Source organism: Perna viridis, chromosome 5, assembly GCF_037379345.1.
Source record: "Perna viridis isolate PV_CMFRI_1.1 ecotype Kerala chromosome 5, ASM3737934v1, whole genome shotgun sequence".
Lineage (NCBI taxonomy): Eukaryota > Metazoa > Mollusca > Bivalvia > Mytilida > Mytilidae > Perna > Perna viridis.
Window position 1 is genome coordinate 23164603 of NC_142449.1, and position 19161 is coordinate 23183763.

The 19161-nt window shown below is 31.5% G+C and overlaps 2 protein-coding genes across 10 annotated transcripts in view; one reads left to right on the forward strand and one right to left on the reverse strand.

Annotated features, from left to right (window-relative positions):
• Positions 1 to 19161, forward strand: part of LOC148616566 (putative ATP-dependent RNA helicase DHX35) — a 133861-nt gene that overhangs the window by 62410 nt on the left and 52290 nt on the right. The window lies entirely within an intron of this gene.
• Positions 994 to 19161, reverse strand: part of LOC148616567 (putative G protein-coupled receptor B0563.6) — a 63931-nt gene continuing 45763 nt past the window's right edge. For 6 of the 8 annotated variants that reach the window (XM_088583728.1, XM_088583731.1, XM_088583733.1 and 3 more), the window contains one exon: positions 994 to 4460. In XM_088583728.1, coding sequence (XP_088439854.1) covers positions 3100 to 4395 — 1296 coding nt within the window. In that variant the 5' untranslated portion in view covers positions 4396 to 4460 and the 3' untranslated portion in view covers positions 994 to 3099. Of the gene's footprint in view, positions 4461 to 7367; positions 7471 to 8788; positions 9091 to 19161 lie in introns of those variants that run through there. The other 2 variants (XM_088583736.1, XM_088583734.1) reach the window with 2 other exon arrangements.

The window sequence follows — 19161 nt, forward strand, 5'->3', positions numbered from 1 at the left end:
AAATTTTGGCACTTCTAATTTTCATGCATGATAAGTGGTGCACTAAGTACTTAAGCCCAGATTATTTTTTTTTGCAGAATTCATTTTTGCATTTTTTAGACAGACTGCTAAACTATGCCAAAATTAGCACACTGTAATTAGCACTCAGGAAAAATTATCCACTATATGGTATTACAGTATAAAATATGTGTAGTATCTACTTTGGTTCAAATTGGCTACCAGACATGAATTATAATATTTCTGTGTTTGTTTTTATGTGCTAATTGTTACTTGTTGTGTCTTTTACATTATTTGTTGTCCGTCATTGATTTTCCATTACTGTTAATGAATGTTTCTCATGGTTTTACTACTGTTATTAATTGTGGTAATTGTGATATCAATTTTCATTTGACAGATCCTTTTAAAATCAATTGTTGATGTACAAGCAGTTTAAAAATGAAGGAAATATATAGGAAAAATGTCCATATGACAATGACCGAAGTCCTGTTAGTTTAAATCAATGATAAAAATACAAAAGAGCATGTTTAATATGCTTTCAACATAGAGGAGGATTCAAGTTGGACTAAAAGACCCTATAACGTATGAATAATGATTTATTTTTGACTTGAATTATTGGCAAAATACATTCTCTTGTCAACCATCTCAAAATTCAATCTGCTGCTTTTCTAGAAATTTTCACGTAGGGTTACTGTAAGTATAAATTCAGAAATACTGTTGTGATTTCACTATATATGCAATGATAATTTGCAAAAGAAATTATCTCTTTATTCTTATATAAATTACAAGATACATTTTGATTCATTGCAATTATTACCCAATCACATTTTTGATTGATATCAAAAGATTGCAACAACTTCTGAAGGTACAGTAGTTGTGTCATGTTTAGATTTGGAAATGTATTGCTAATTCCTTCCTATACATCTTTAAAGAATGTTACAATTTCAAATCATTTAAAAGAAAAGCTGGCTGCTGTTAACTTCAATAAATAACAAGTAGGTTTAGGATGGGTTTATTTACAATATGATCACATGATACCTTATATCACAGGGACTAATAACCAAAACACAATATTAAATAACAATATATAGATACTATTTACAATGTATTGGAAAACCTGTCTTAACAAAACCCTGAATAAACTGGAAACCTGTCTAAGGCAGATGTAGATTTCATAAAAATATTGTAAGTGTAAAAACATTCAAAAGTTATGACATCACAATACTTGGATCTACTATGACCTCATAACTTTTTTACATTGAAGATTTTTTGTGATAAAGTTCAAATTAGTTCATATCAAATTTGAATGCAACAAGAAATTTAAAATACAAGCACATGCTTTAAATGAAGAAATTCTTTAGAACCAAACAGGGTTCAGTTTAGACAGGTTTTACTGTATTGCCAATAAACACACCAGACAGGTTATTTCCTCTTGTTCCTATACTGTCAATTCAGAAATTGATGTATTGGTTTTAGTATGCAAAGTCATTTTTTTTTAGGAAAAATGTACTATATTTGCCATTCTAAAGAAAAAAATTAGAATGTACCAACATATTGAATATCTGGTATTCATAAAAATTTAGCTTTCTTATGTCAGTCTTCTATTTTTTGGCAGACATAGCCAAGTGTATTGCTGTCTATTGGTCAGTCCATCTAAAGAACTCAAAATGCTTTCAGAGATTTTAATATCTTTTTGTTACAATGTTTTACTTCATGTTTGAAAGCTAACTATTTAATTTTACTATTGTCTGATTTTTCAAAAGTTTGTTTTAAGATGGAAAAAAAGGGGACAGTGGTATTGTGAGAATTTGTGCATCTGTTTGGGAAAGAGTCATTATCTTTTGCATTTTACAAATTCTTAAGTTAAGTAAGATAGATGCTTCTAAAACATTTTGGTATTTTTGTGATTCCACCAATTCAGTGCATACTAGACAATGCATTCTGATGAGAAATTGATGTGAAACATTTTCTATTTCTCATGTTTGCTTTCCAGTGGAAAGAGGCAAAAATGGGGGGAATGATTACATAATCTTATAATAAAACTAGGTAGAAATTTGTACTGCACTACAGATACTTAAACAGCTTTTCATCAATAACTTCATAAAAAGCTGGGCATACATCAGCCTTTTTCCTGAGATTGATAAGAATTACAGTGCATACAATGATGCTGATCAGGGGATAAAATTAGTCTTCCTTTGATTAAATAAAATTAACCTGATGAACTTTCTTAGTAAGTTCACTGGATAATTTAGAGGGAAATTTTAGGTTGTTAAGTGAAAAATTGAGAAGGATATTTGAACTTTCTATTATTCCATGAAGAAATTTGAATCTATTTCTGATAAAAAAAAGTTTAAATACCAACTCTATCACTTGAACATCTTCATTACATGCGCTATAAACATCAGTTACATAGAAAACAGAACCAAACCCCTTTTATTCAGGGATGATCACAAATAATTAGAAATATAAGAGGTAAAAGATCAGACACTTAATATAGCCCTATTGACAGTGAGGAGAATTTGATCAATTCCAATTGATTCACTTTATAGTTTTCAAATTTACTTACATTTTCATCAAGTTCAATAATAAAATGAAGTTATTTCAACAAATAGCCAAAAAAAAAAAAAAATTTAGACTTTAAGAGGTAGGGAAAAAATTTGTAGGTTTTGATATAATATATTTCATTATTTTTCGAACTGTCATGTTGTTAGTATCTTTTTCAGATCACTATTTTTTTCTATTTTAATTTCTTTGCTTCCCCTTTACATTAGTCCAAGTGATATACAAAAAAGAGGGGGTGAAGATATGAAGCATGACTTAGTTGGTCTAGTCTAAACCAAATTTCTCCAGCTGAAATGTCAATGACATGCGTTTCGCATGTAAACTGATTGTTACTACATTTATCTTCAAATTTCTGAATTTGCAGTTCATTCTTGCTACTGTTCTATTCAACTTGCATTTTCAGTTTATTGATTTGGTATACAACTGTTCCTAATATATCTTTAACTTTGCTTTTTCAAATTCTTCTGTATAGATTTCTCAATTGTAAAATGTTGATGTAATCTGTATAAATGTGAGCTACAGACATTCAGTTTTGTGTCTTCAATTGTCATTCACGTTATCTTTCTCATCCATGACATTGTCAATCAGAGCTGTTTTGTGGTTACAGTTGTGGTTTCTTTCTGGTTTTAGCAATAAATCAGGCGGATTGGCCTTAGTGGTTAGCGTAATGCTATTTGTTTGACTACTGCTATTTCTTGTGATGGAATGTCCAGATTTAAAGTTCACAAGGAGCAGCACATTGCCGTTTCTTCGCCGAAGGTTTTTTATCCACCGTTGTATCATCCAGCGCATGACGTGACGAAACTTCTTATTTATGGCACAGTAGAACACAAAGTTAAGTGATAAATTGCACCATACAAGAACATTAGCTACGTACTGAAGGATAAAGTAGAAATTTGACATTGCAAATTCATCTAATGTTTTATCTCCTCCAAACATTAGATATGCAATCCTTTTGTTTGAGAAAGCAGATGGAAGAATACAGATGATGAATAAACAAACAATGCTGATAAGGGTTACAGTTAGACGAACTTGCTCACGATGCCATGTGGCCTCCTTGTTGTTCCGTATCTGTAGAATCTCTCGTTCTTTCCGAGCTCTCATTACAGCATAGACAAGGTAGGTGTTGGCAACACTCAAAATGAAAAGCGGCACAAAGTGGATACTAATGCTGTAGAACCACCTGATGTACAGGTAGTGATGGCTGTGACGGAAATCTGTCGAAACACGTGTGTACTGAGTTGTAGAATTCCCGATTGGTACTGGTTTCAAGATGAAGAAGTGTGGAATGTTAATAGCAAATATAATGCTGATGATCAGTGCATTCTTGAACTTAGCGCTTGCCCTATCGCACATAGCTTTAGCCCACAAAGGGTATTTGACAAACAGAAAGCGTTCTATTGTCAACACTACTGTGATCCATACGCTTGAATTAACACATACATTTGTAAGTGGTAGATAGATATATGAATCATAAAACTTCCAGAAGTATGCTTTACTTGGGTAAGAAAACACCATGAAAATGAATGAGAAACTCAGTGCTCCCAGGTCGGTAAGAGCCAGCCCAGTTAGATAAGTATAGGGTGACTCTTTCAGTTGTCGCTGAGTAAGAACAAGCAAGTTCATTATGTTACAAAGTATGCCTATTGCACAAATTGTAGGTCCAATGTATTTGTAACATATTTTTCCAACATAAATGGCTAAAGTCAAATCTGGTTCAAACTTCGGAGCTGCTGTCGTCATAGACCCATTAATAGAAATGGTAGTATTGCTGTCTGTAAACTGCTGGTACAAAGATGTTAAGTTCATTGAATCTGAAAGTGTTGTGTTCAGCATGATGATGGTGTTTGTTTCTGTTCTAATTTACAAATGATGGTCCAATGGTGATTCCATTGTAGATACTGTAAGTAGAAAAATAAAATAAATGATAGGGATTTGTTCTGGTAACAATCTTGTTGATTACCAGTTTACTGAAATGTAAGCGGTATAATCAAATAATTCTTTAAATCAAATTATGAATGTCATTGCTAGATGTATAGCCTCAAAAGGAAGAGCTACAACTTGTGCCAAATTAGACTAATTTTCTGTGGTGCTGGTTGCATTAATAAATTGGGTGTAAAAATTCAATTAAAATATTTGGCATGAATTATTTATCAGAATACATATATATTTTTAGTCGGTTTCATATTTTTGGAGCAATGAAGGTTTCAGGGGTTGGGTTCCAGGGGTTGGAACCCCACCTTTTGTTTTGAAAAATGTTGATAATGTTGTTGAGAAGTTGTCAAAAATAAGCAAATTATAGCCTGGAAACCCCTTTTTTATAACTTTCTAGATCTTTTCATAAGTTTCTGGTATTTTTGTGGGATGTATGATTTTCAAAACGTAATAAATTATGCAGTTACAGAAACTGTGCTTTGAAATCTCTTTTATTCCCAAATTGTAGTAAGAGCTAACTGTGCATTGTTCTACCCAATGTTTAATTAGGATGAAAATAGCAAATTGTGGATGATTAAGTAAGTCATGCTGGCATCATTTCTAATTTATCAATAAACAAATGACTAGGGTTATATTTTCAGTCTAGTATTTTATAGGTTAAATGGATTATGGCAAAATAAGCTAGCAGGGGGGTGGTATTGTCAAACTGCCATTATATTGCCTGTACAGATTATGGTGAAACAGTTCAATGGCAATAAGAAGATAAAAAAAAACAACTTTTGATCTGAGGCATCATCAACAGACTTAATTAAATTATGTAAAGTTGTAAGAAACATTATCAGAAACCAACATCTGGATTTGGTTCTACTTATTGACCTTATTTTGGTAATTAGTAGAGTAATGTATCTTAACTTGTCAGCTATAGTCTAAGCATAGTAACTTTCACTGATAATTATGTATCTTAAATGTCTGAAAGAATGTAATGCCAAAAATTTTGCACTGAAAGGAATTTCAAAAGGATGGGATGATTAATAAATTGAAAAAAGGGGGGGATTTAGATGATGGAATTTCATATCTTGTCAGATTAATAAGAACAGGTACCATTTACTTTGGTGATTTAATTATATTTAAGTGTTAAAATTAACAATGATGACTTAGCTCATGTAGAGTAATGTTCTTGTAACTGCAAGAATCTCAATATTCAGCAGAGTTTGTTTGCATGTTGCATGCATTTGCATTCCTTCACAATGCATGCCTGTGATTTGAAAAAAAATTGACTATGGCTAAATTTGGTATTCACTTTTGATATGTGATAGATGTGACATCTACAGATCTTCAAGGTTAAAGGTCAAGGGTGTTTCATGACATTGCTTGCATTATTTTACTGTTTGTGAACATTATTATGTTGGAAACATTTAACGTGAATTGATTCCACTATATGGTATTTTTCTGTGAGTTTCTTTCTTTCTCTTGGTTAAAAGGTTTTTGATCCTGAAGAATTCAAAGAAGTTTGGACTTATTTTTTTGTTAAATAAAGTGCACTTTCAGATATTGTTAGATAAAAAGCTTAACCCTGTGTCTGTATTGCTAACAAGTAAAAACCACACACACTCACTCTTCTTTGTTCTCTTACTTATTATCTCTTTTGTTCTCATTTATAAAAAAATTTGCTGAATTTCACTTTTTTGTGGTTTAGTATCAGAAATCTGTTGAAATATGAAAGTAACATTTATTCTGGTGCAAAGATTTTGTCCTGTATCGAGTTTTGATGTTAATACTTTAAAGAAGTCTTACTTGAGCTTCACAAATAGATGTTGCACAAGTTAAGATGAACAATTTGTTGCTAAATGAGTTATCTCCCTTGAACATAAAGTTTAAATACGGTACATGGCTAAACTCAAATAAGACCATAGATGAATATATACTTCACCACTGAAAATATTCTGGAGTTTTAGATTATCTTACGAACCTATACTATACCCTATCCTATAGGGATATATTTCTCATTTTAGAGAGTAAACTCTATGCACTTTTAATGACTGATGACATATGGGTTTTTTTTAAATATAAGAGTTAGATAAATTTTTAATGAAAGCACTTCAGTTATTTCTTTTAGTTATTATTAAGGTTGATGAGATGTGTCTGAATTGGTTTCTCTTTGACTGTTTATTGAATAACCTGACAAAATTGTACTTAATTGTACAAAAATGATAATCGTGTAAGGTCCATGTTCCCCACAATTTATTATTCATGAAAGGAATAGAAATGTTTTTGGACCTTATTATCATTGGACCATCAATTATTTATCTTCAATGGCAAGTTTTAAATTTGTAAGGATGTCAGTATATTTTTAATCAGAAAATATGCCAGCAAGTCCTGAGTTGGATATAAAATAAAAAAACAAGACATAAGCAATTGAAAGAAATTGTTTTAAAGGGACATAACTCTAAAAGAAGATGATGAAATCCTTAGCAGGGTCATCTGCTTATAGCACATTATGATGTTTACATAATAACCAATTATGATCATGATATCTTTAAAGATGAATAGTTGAAAAAATGCCAATAAAGGGGAGATAACTTCAAACAGGTGATAAAATCCTTGATAGAGTAATCCTGTAAGAGTCCCAAATGGGGTCTACTCATAGTTCAAATTCAGTAATGATATCTTGAAAGATGATGAAACAGGACCATGTGAAAGTAAATGTTGGATAAAAAAAAAACATACAAAAAACTTTAAAATGCAGATTAAAATCCAGAAATCTAACAAAAATATTTTATATCAATTTGCCATGTTAATTTCATTAGTTAATGCTTTTAACCCATAAAAAAATAATGAAAGAGAGAAAGCTAGATTCAATTAAAAACACATACCAGACCATTTTGTTAATCATCCATAATATTATAATGGTTAGTTAGACACACATGATTGTGTAGATGGATTTCAGAGGACAGCTGTCTTTAAGCTTTATATGTTTATATGAATATGTTTACTGAAGTAAAGTGAGTCATTGTACCTTAGTAGGTACAAGGTCTAAAAAACTGACCTCTTCCCATGTTTCTAGAAATAAAATTTAGCTACATACAGTGAATCCTGTGTAAACCATATTCTGAATTAACATAAAACCTGTCTAATTAAAACACTTTGTTAACTCCCTTTATTCAGTTCATGGAAATTTTTACCATGGTAAACTGAACTCTTTTATAAACAAACAAAAGGAGTTTCCGCTGTATGATACTTTGTCAGTGTCTGAAATGAAGGAGTGAATGGAACAATCTGATCTTAACGTTATATTCATCTATTAAGAAGTATTGTCATTTGCAGAAAATCTTGCAATTTTCTTGGTCATATTCAACAAAACTTTTTATCTTTGCTCTGTGGAAAGTACTCTTCCCTTATCCCTTTTCCTGAATCTGCCCCAAGAAAAAGGGTATGGCTAAAAAAAGTGATGGATTATAATGCAAGAACATAATTTTAGTGGCATTTTACAACATTTTGTGCTCCATGCAATCAAATTATCTAAAAGGCCATATTTTATGTTCCAAATTTACATTATTGAAATAAAAATGTAAGGGATGAAAATTTGTTTAGGCCAAGATGTTTTGAAAGTGAAATAAGTGTCTATTTCCAGCTGTATTAGACAGTGATATAGAAAATTATTGGGTTGTCTTTGCATTCATGCAATTTTTGCAATATGTGATACACCCTAAACAAGGCTACCCATCTTTAATTTTGTTACTATGTTGCTCTATATGTCTATATGATGAAATGTATAATTACTCATTCCAAAATGTCTGCTCTTCGGAGAAAATTCACATTGAAAATCCAATAGTTTCTATTGTATTCTAATGTCATTTACAGAGTTATCTCCCTTAATTTTTAATTCTATGGTACATTTTATATAATTTTTATCTCCTATGAGCAGGGATTACATGAAATGCCACATATAAATTCCTGAATACTTAAGCATTATAAACAAAATATCAAAAATAAAAGTATGTGGGCTTTCCAACCATAAATCACATAATGCATGCTTAGCTGGAGTACTATTTAACAGCATCAACAAACACAAAGAGAAAGTCAAAAAATTTTTCCCTCAATAGAAAAAAATACATCATGTGTACAATTTTTTAATCGGATAAATGCAACAATTATAAATAAGTCTTTTTTTTTTTTTTTTTTTTTTTTTTTTTTTTTATGAAAGTTTTAATTGGAATAATCAAAAGTTTTATATTTTATATTTTAAAGTTAGAAATGTGTTATTTTCTTCAATATTGAAAAAAATGATATTTACCTCTTAAAGTACCACAATCTCAACATTCAATGCGCAAGAGAAGTTGTAAATTAGCACACGTTAAATTCTAAGATGTATATGACGTTAAAGCTTGATTATATGGTCAAGTAATGAAGCCAGCTGTTCTGAACATTTAACATCTTGTAGAACATTGCTGATGATGTGATTTCTGACATCGTCACTGAAATTGACATGTTGTTATTGACAGAAATTAAAGGACAATGATAGCATATGAAGTTGACAGATATGGGTGTTCCCATTCTTGACAAAAACTTGTCATTTTGATTCACTTGTATAAGTACATGTAGTTGGGAGTTTTTCATTTGTTGCTTTATTCTTTTTATATAAATTTGATGAAGCATATTAACTCTTAGATCTGCTAATCTGCTGTAATTTGTAATTCATGAAATAATTTTCCACAATAAATTCAGACAACCTCTAAAATATATTTTATGATTAAGAACTTTTATCAAGTTTACAGTAATCAAATGTTTATATGATGTATGGCCTAATTTTATGGTAATTGTCAAAAGTGCATGATTCATTTCTTTTTTCATAAGATTTGGTTTATATTGTCATTATTAGAGTGATAATAGACTACTGTTTTTAGCACCATTTATTGTTTAACAGATATTCTCAGATGTGATGCGATTCAGTGGATACATGAAAAACTAGGACTAGTTAAGGGCTGTACTTTTTAAAAATCAATTTTCTTTGTATACTATGATTTGATAAAATCATGTTGCAGTTAAGGCACCCATCCCCACAATACTTGAGAAAGTCTTTTTTTTATAATATCAATATTGGACAATATTAGTTGGCCTTTGACCTATATATTGCCTGTGATCTATCAGAAATTGTAATATTATGCTCTATGAAGGGACATAAAATGATTTTGTAATAATGTTTTTTGCAATTTAATTAATTTATGTTAATGCATGTGTTGTTATGTTATACAATTATGACAGCTCAGTGCTTGCAATATCATGTTTTATGGAACACTAAAAGAGATATCAACGAGGCCCATGGCTGAGGTCAATATCTCTTTTAAGTGTTCCATAAAACATGATATTGCATGCACCAAGCTAACATAATTGTTTAATTACATTTCTCTGGAGAAATTTTAAGAATTTTCTACTGAGTTACTCTTCATCACAATTTAAGTAGTACTCCAGCTAAGGATCTTGCAAAATGTGATTCATGGGTAAAAAGCCTACATATTTTTATTTTTGATATTTTGTTTAAAATGTCAAACAGAAATTAACATGTGGTTTTTCATATAACCCGTGCCCTTAGGAGATAAAAATTATATAGAATGCACTGTAGATTTCAAAATTAAAGGAGATAACTCTGTAAATGACATTCAAATATAATACAATCTACTGGATTTTCAATGTTATTTATCTCCTAAGAGCAGGCAGATTTGAATGAATAATTACACATTTCATAGTATAGACCCATAAAACAACTTAATTACAAAAATAAAAATATGTAGCCTTTTTTGGGGTGTATCACATTTTTCAGATTTTGCATGATTCTTACAAAGACAGCTACTTAAAAAAATATTTTGGTATATATTTGTTTTAGTTGATTGTATGTATTTGTTTTGTTTTTGGATACCCCCTTTTTCAAAGTGAGCGAATTTAGGAAAATTCCTATCAGGTATATTTGACCAATTGATATTCACTGTGATATTTTTACTACATAAAACACGTTTATCGTGAATGTAAACAGCTGACGTCAGCCATACAATATCACTTGTAATCAAAACGTCAAGGGTGCAACATCTCAAAATATGGGTGTGTCAGAAAACATTGTTTAAATGGTAACTATAAAATATGAAATGTAATAATTGTGTATATTGCTTTAATGTCCTTGTTTTTGCAAGCTGATAAATATGGTAGAGGAATTCTGTCAAATAGTTTGCTTTTGAACACTTCAGAACCATATAATAGCTATATTTCAAAGTTGTTATGACCACAAATTATTTATTGCATGTGTCAAAACAATCAAAATTTTGTTTCACCTGATTGACGTTAATTTTTGTAATTTTGCATAAATTTCAAAACTTGTACTCCAGTTTCCGTATGCTGAAATGTTTTTCCAATGATAAGGAATAAAAAAAAAATAGTAAAAAAAGTAATTTCAATTTTGACAATAATATCCATTCTGGCATAAACTAATTGCATGTTGGTCTCTGAAGTATACTAGCTGAGGTATTGTTATATCCCTGACTTGGATACTGACTCATAAGTCACTCATGGTGCTCATTTTGCACATAATTTAATTGTTTTTTTAAAACAGTTTCAATCAGGAATAAGGAGGATTGGGAATGATCATTTGCAAATTAAGTGTCAGTCTCTGTAAGAATCAGGCCAAATGGGAAAAATCAGAAACATGCATGTCAAAACTCCACTGCTCTGATAATGTAATATCACTGAAGGATACTTTCTGTATTTGAAAAAGACCATTACTTGATTTCTGCATCACTGGCTTTGCTAAGACATTTTTCAATAGAATGTTAGAAAAATTTTGTTTTTGACAGAGTTATCTGCCCTTGAAATGTTCATTTTCAGTGCATTTCAATGAAATTGCAACTCAATGGTCCAGCATGATATGGAAAATCTTGTCTGATTTCCTTGATTCTGATGGTCCAAATAGTCAAATTACATTATCAACATGATGGTTTTTTTTTCATATCATGTTTCACCTGCTGCCTGATTCTTACACTTAATGTTCATCCAAAATAATATCTACACTCATATAAATCATGATTTAAATTATAGGTACTGTGATTTGGATTTAATTTTTGAGAATGGGCAATTCTATAATGTTGTTTGTAAAAAAATGAGAATTTTATGGGAATTTTTTTTCTGGAATATGATTGATTATGCATTCCCCCCTCTAGTCCCAGTCACTGTTGAAGTAAAAGAGGTGATAAATGACCCTGTAACTAGTTTTGACTCCACCATGGTAATATATTGACCATATGGTTGACATATGCATGTACCATTTTAAAAAGGTTTTTGTTTCTTTCTGATATCTAATTTTCCATAAAAAACCATACAGTCTTTAGATTTCCAACTGTTGGTTAATAAATCATATGTTATTGTGAATGTTTGGTTTTTACCAATGTCATAATAGAAAATTGTTTCTCTATCTCAAAGAGTACCTCAAATAAACCATTTGATGATCAATAAGAACTACCTGTATTAAGCATATAACCGAATTCTTGTCTACTCATTATCCTTTAGAAGTTTATAATGTATAGAATAAGATTACTAAATTGTACTGCATTTTTTTTGGGTTATATTATCCACAAAATGTACAGTAATGCAGCAATATTGACTTCAGATAATATGGGTCGGTGTCTGGTAGGAGGTTAATTGGACAATTATTAGAACTATAGGTATAAATAGTGTACTGGTACATCAATTAACGCAGAACCAGAAAGGTGATTCAGATGGAATTTAAAGGGTAGGAACAAAAGTACACAAAACCCAATAGTACAATTGTCCTTTTTCACAGTCCGGACATTGGTTTTGTGTTTTAAGATTTTAAGCAAAGGGGAGTAACTTTTTACAAATGGACAGCAATAGACTTCAAATTCAAGTATTCCATTTTTTAGAGCCGTGGTAAGTACTTGGATACTTTTAAATAACTTATATAAAACTATTCAGGTACTTAACGAAGTGAAATAGTTTAAGTTTCCAAGAAAAATGTTTACTGTTTTCCCTTTGGTTAATGAGACCGGCAACCAGGTTCTAGGGTATTTTTGGGTTATGTCCCTTTGAAAAACTTGCTAAAATGGCTTGCATTCCATAAATATAAAAAATCGACTATTGCTCTTTAGTTTTCAAGTAGGTTTCTTGACATTTAAGGAGGCATGTAAAGATGTCTAGATTGATGCATCAGTACATATAAATAGATAATTGTCATTTATCAGTGCCTTACCCATCCGTATAGTAGTCAGTAAATTGGGTTGTAGTTAATTATGGTATGAGAGACATTGACTACCAGTATTGTAGTCAGTAGTGTGATAAGGGACATCATATACATGTGGTGTAGTCAGTGGTGTGATAAGGGACATCATATACCAATGGTGTAGTCAGTGGTTTGAAAAGGGACATCATATACATGTGGTTTAGTCAGTGGTGTGATAAAGGACATCATATACACATGGTGTAGTCAGTGGTGTGGTAAAGTACATCATATACACATGGTTTAGTCAGTGGTGTGATAAGAGACATCATATACATGTGGTGTAGTCATTGGTGTGATAAAGGACATTATATACACATGGTGTAGTCAGTGGTGTGATAAGGGACATTATATACACATGGTGTAGTCAGTGGTATGATTAGAGGATTGACTACTAGTGTTGTAGTCAGTGGTGTGAATAGGGCATTAGCATCTAGTGTTGTAGTCAGTGGTATGAATAGGGGATTGGCTTTTAGTGTTGTAGTCAGTGGTGTGATAAGGGACATCATATACATGTGGTGTAGTCAGTGGTGTGATAAGGGACATCATATACACATGGTGTAGTCAGTGGTGTGATAAGGGACATCATATACACATGGTGTAGTCAGTGGTGTGGTCAAGGACATCATATACACGTGGTGTAGTCAGTGGTGTGATAAGGGATATTATATACATGTGGTGTAGTCAGTGGTATGATTAGAGGATTGACTACTAGTGTTGTAGTCAGTGGTATGATTAGAGGATTGTCTTCTAGTGTTGTAGTCAGTGGTGTGAATAGGGGATTAGCATCTAGTGTTGTAGTCAGTGGTATGAATAGGGGATTGACTTCTAGTGTTGTAGTCAGTGGTGTCATTAGGGGGTTGACTTCTAGTGTTGTAGTCAGTGGTGTGATTAGGGGATTGACTTCTAGTGTTGTAGTCAATGGTGTCATTAGGGGATTGACTTCTAGTGTTGTAGTCAGTGGTGTGAATAGGGGATTGACTTTTAGTGTTATAGTCAGTGGTGTGATTAGGGGATTGACTTCTAGTGTTATAGTCAATGGTGTGATTAGGGGATTGACTTCTAGTGTTATAGTCAGTGGTGTGATTAGGGGATTGACTTCTAGTGTTGTAGTTAGTGGTGTGAATAGGGGATTGATTTCGAGTGTTGTAGTCATTGGTGTGATTAGGGACAATAACACAATAACAAACAGTCTTAAATTTTTCATTATTTGACACTAGTTTTGAATGACATGCTTAGCATAAATTTGAAGAAATGAAGTTTTGCAGGTCTCAAGAGAGACATTGATACATATCATGTTAATTGAATTGTTGTAGCTTTTCTATACTTAGGATCTTGATGGTCTTGTATTTGTCAGGAATGATAGGTTTCTCTTTTTGTAATCCTGTCGAATTGGCCATTAGGCATACTTGTTTTAATGTTCTCATTGCTAATTATTACTGTAAACCTGGAAACTTTTGTGTACATTTTGCAGTTTTCTTAAGTATGGTCTTTGAGCAGATTCACAATTGTTCATCAAGTTGGATGAAATTTATAATGAAAAAATATTTCACTGCATATTGTGATATTTTTATGCCCTGTATTGTTAGTGGTTTTCAAAACAAGTACACTTATGTGCAGTCTTAAATTGCAAAATTATTTGTCAAATCTTATGCCATTCACTTTGGAAAATATTCATGAAAGCTTTATTTTCTGGTTCCAGGCCTAAGGACAAAAGCAATTTAATAATAATAACAGCATGCTCCCTCCTTGGGGGGGGGTGGGGGGGGGATACACTTTGCTGTACATCTCAAATGCTTTTATTCTAAAATATATTGGCAGTTGTCTATATCACATATATACTACAATGCTGTTCCTACAAACATAAATGTCATTTTTGAAGCTTAAAAGGACATTATATGCCATAAATCATTGCTCAACTGGTCTTAAATTTCAAAATGCCATTATTCTATATTCTACATCATTCCTTTATTAGTGAACAAATTTACAACTTTATACTTGTAGAGCCTTCAATATACAATGTTACTGATTAATTTTAGAAAGATTAATTCTATATATAAAATAAAGTTTCTGTCTAGTGGGAAAATCGTATTTTATTCTATTTACTTTACAGTTTGGATGTTTCAGCTTGAATGAAGATTAAACAAAATTAATTACTGTAATTGCATAATCAATGAATTCAATCAAGTTTGCATTTTTTCTGTTGATTGATGATTTCCATATTGGGAGAGAAGTCTTTTTTTATTAAACGTGGAATAATGAAGGATTTGGTTCTCCCTTAAAAGGTTTATTTGAATGTTTTATCAAATAAGCATCACCATTTAAAGTATTACTCATTTCAAATCTCTTTTTAGTATCACATTGCCCAAGGTGTGATATCCCAAATATCTAGCTGTCCAAGAAGTAGATAAAATGAGGAAATCATGGAGAAATATTATTACTCAATTTTTCTCAATAATTTGATCATTTTAAAATGGTTTCTTTTTCTATGCTGTGGCTTGCAATCAGTTATAGTTTACAATAACTTTATGCATTAAATTGATAAAAGGGATAGAACACAAATTTATTAAGCCAACCTGCGTAAGTGAGGCATTAACATCAGATTTAAAAATGCCTTAGCAAGGACAAATGGGTCTGTCACTCGAAAATGGTCATTTTTGTCCATTTCTGGTCATTATTTGCTACCTGTGGGGTTCAAGGGGAACAAATCAGGAACCAAAGCACATTCATCCTACATCCTGAAGACCATGAATGCTACTGAAGCCAAATAAAGAAGGGTGATTCATGTGAAAAAAATAGGATTTTTTCCAGTTTTTGGCTTCTGTTTGTCCATAAAGCGGAAGTAGTCAATACAATGGATTGTCATCAAAATGGTGGTGACAGAAATCATTCTTATTCAGTTTCAAGGCAAAATAGAGTACTACAGATTAATTCTGCTGTGGCGAGGGTCCAAGAAATGAACCCTACCCCCAAAAAATCAAATTTTTTTCGACAGCAGAAACTCCTGACATCTTATTTTAGCTTTCAAGTCATTATTTATTAACAAACTCTATATCAGATAGCCTCATTTTAAAGTTACGCTGTTTGCAGATGGACACAGATTGCGCTTTCCTAAACTCACATTTACACTGCCAGAACTGATAAAACAGAACATGGTACAATCCTGAACAGGTATGGGCGTAGCATGACAAGGGTTGATAAACTATTGTAGAGGGACCTCAGAAAATCATCGGGTTTAAACAGGTTTATTCAGGGTTTGTATTAGATATGTTTTATTATAGTCAATTTTTTTAAGGGATATGATGAAGAAGGGCCCTGACAAATCAGCCAAACAATAATAGGCTCTTACACGAGTGAAGATTAAAGGTAGGGTTTTCTTTCATGAGTTCGAGATTGTCTTTTTTAAGAGAGGAGCATATCAGAACAAGTGAAAAGACCAAGAATTTCTCTAACCAGTGAAAGGTAACCTGATCTTTGATTTGCAACAAGTGTAAGTACCTGATTGTTCCATGTTTCTTAGAGAGCACCCCAATTTCTGGAATCATAGTAACGATATATATTGACATCAAATTCTCTTGCTAGGTTTAGAGAACAAGTTAAGATGAATGTGTGTGACCCCCATCTTACAAGGGTCATCTCAACTCACAAAGGGCTATTTCATGAGGAAACAAGTTACTGTCATGAATAATTTCTTGTGTAGGAGAAAAATGACATTTTTAACATTGATATTATTTTCTGATTAAATTGTTATTAGTCTTATCACACCATAGCCATCTATTGCTATGCATGTTCACGAATTCATCTTTCTGATTTAAATGTATCTTTGCTATTTTGATGTGCATGTATCCATAAGTCTATCTACAAAATACTGTCAATGGTGATTAAATGAATGATACATGTAGTAAATATTTATATCATGAAATGAATCCTGATCTATATGTTATTGCACTCAGCTGTCTGAAGCTATTAATGTACATGTATCCCTCAGATGTACATGTACCTATCTCCAACATAATGTCAGTGTTGATTAATTTAATGAAACATGTAGTAAATATTTAGATCATCTGAATGATTTTTGATGATTTCATTATTGCACCCTGTGCTCTTATGCAGTGATGTACCCGTAACTATCTACCCAATCTACATGTATCTCACTGCTGTTAAAACAGCTATCTTTTTATCTACATTCTTTTGTCAGTACTGAACAACCAGTATTTTTTTTACAAAAACCAGACATGAGGGTTGACTATTTAAAAAAATATCCAATGAAGAAATTTGATAGTCATCAATTTTTACTTTAAAAAGATTTCTGGTTTTACACATGATTTTAACATAAACTGGATTTTCTTCATTCCTGCAACCAGGAGCTAATTTCACAAAAAAGTTGACTTTGTAAAATTTGTCATGATAATGACATTACAATGCTATTGTCATTATGACATTCTTACCTGTGGCTGACTTTACATTGTTGACCTTTGGTGAAAGCAATCTTTGTCGGAATTTATATTAAAAATGTTCACATGTGTTTTCTCATGTGGTCCAGTTAATCAACTGCTCTTTACAAACAGAGTTTGAAAATTAATTAGCATCTGCAAAAGCCATTTTTTCTATGTTTCAGATTAATTTTATTTCTACTATTTCAAAATATGCTCATTACCAAATGAATACTTTCTAATAGTGGTTAAGGGAATCTTGTCAAAGAACAGGTGTGTATATTTGATTTTTACAACAGGTTGACAAAATAGGATTCTGTGAAAGTCCCATTGTTTGTGGGGTACCAATTTTCGTGGTTTTCATAGATAGGCTAAAACACGAAATTTGGTTCCCAACGAAAAGGAAATTAACATTCATGTGTATATTGAAAATCTCAGAACCATGAATTGAATAATCCACAATTTGTGTTTCTTCCCTAAACCACGAAAATTGGTATTCACGAATTAAAGTACTTTCACAGTATCTTTATTTGTAAATACACCATGGTCATTGTATGTAATGTAAACCTTCACTAAGTACTTGCTTAAGTTGTAATACATATTTGTCCTTTGTTTTGTGCAATAGAACAATAACACAGATATCATATATCAGATTTTAGATAACCAACACAATATATACTGAACTTCCTGATAAGTGAAGATTGGTACATCATTGAACATGAAATATTGTAGAACATGCATTAACTGAATCCTTTTAATACTATATTTTGTTTGGTTTAGAATTATAAAACATTTATATTGAAAAGAAGAGACTTAAAAAAATGGTCATGTTTAGACAGTTTCTTAGTTTATCTTTGGTTTTGTTTAGACAGTTTTTTGTGTATCTTTGGTTTTGTTCAGACAGTTTGTTTATCTTTGGTTTAGTTTAGACAGGTATCTCTGTACTGTGAAATGCTGAATACAACACATATACTGAAGTCCTTTTGTATCGGCTATTTTGAACCTGCATAAATACAGAATAACAAGCAGTTTTAAGTTCAAGACAGAAAAAAATCACAGTGAGCTTAATATGGCAAGATGTGATGTTCTCTCCAGACATTCAGAACTGATGTTTATCGGTGATGTCAGTAATGTCGGTGATGTTACAGTGAATGGTAAAGCACTGTCATTTGCTATTGTCGATATTTTGTATTCTGAGATTGAAAATACAGTGTATCAGGCAGTAAAAACAGTGGAAAAAGTTGCTAATAACCAAAAACCTTAACAACAATTTCTTCAGTTTTAAGGTTCAGTATGGATAGGTTTAAATGTAACATACTTTCTCAAGATCCTATGAATCAGATTGACATAATTGGTAGGGTTTTTAATGATGATACATAATGGTATATGACATCAAAGTGATGTCACATCTTGTGACTTATGGTACCGCTAGAAGAAGAAATACAAAAGATATATATATTTTCATCCTACAGTTATACATGGGGAAGAATTTATCAAATAATTATGTATACCCTGTAAAATATTTTGAAGCTACTCTATAATGGAAGAAGAAAATAGGGGCTGGGGGAGTGTTTGGCATCATAAACAATACTTTGTCTGATGTAAATTGTGAACAACTGGACATTCATTAATTGTTGATTGGTTGACCACCTGCTATTGTAAAATAATTTGATTACTTTGAAATGTAACCTGCACTCTGACACATCCAACAGTTTAGTAGAAAAAAATTGTTGTTGTAACATACTCAACAATTTGATCAGAAATTACATTGAAATGAGAAATTATTTTTGTAGGGTTTCTTCTGACCCTTTTTTTATTATCAAAGGTGAAAATAGCAGATAAAACTAATGCCAGGCAAAAAAAAGAGAGTATCATTTTGATCTGAATTAGTTATTGCTAAGAATTCAATTTTTTTCTGCAAGTCATATCATGCTGCACCCAGCAAAACATTTTATGGGT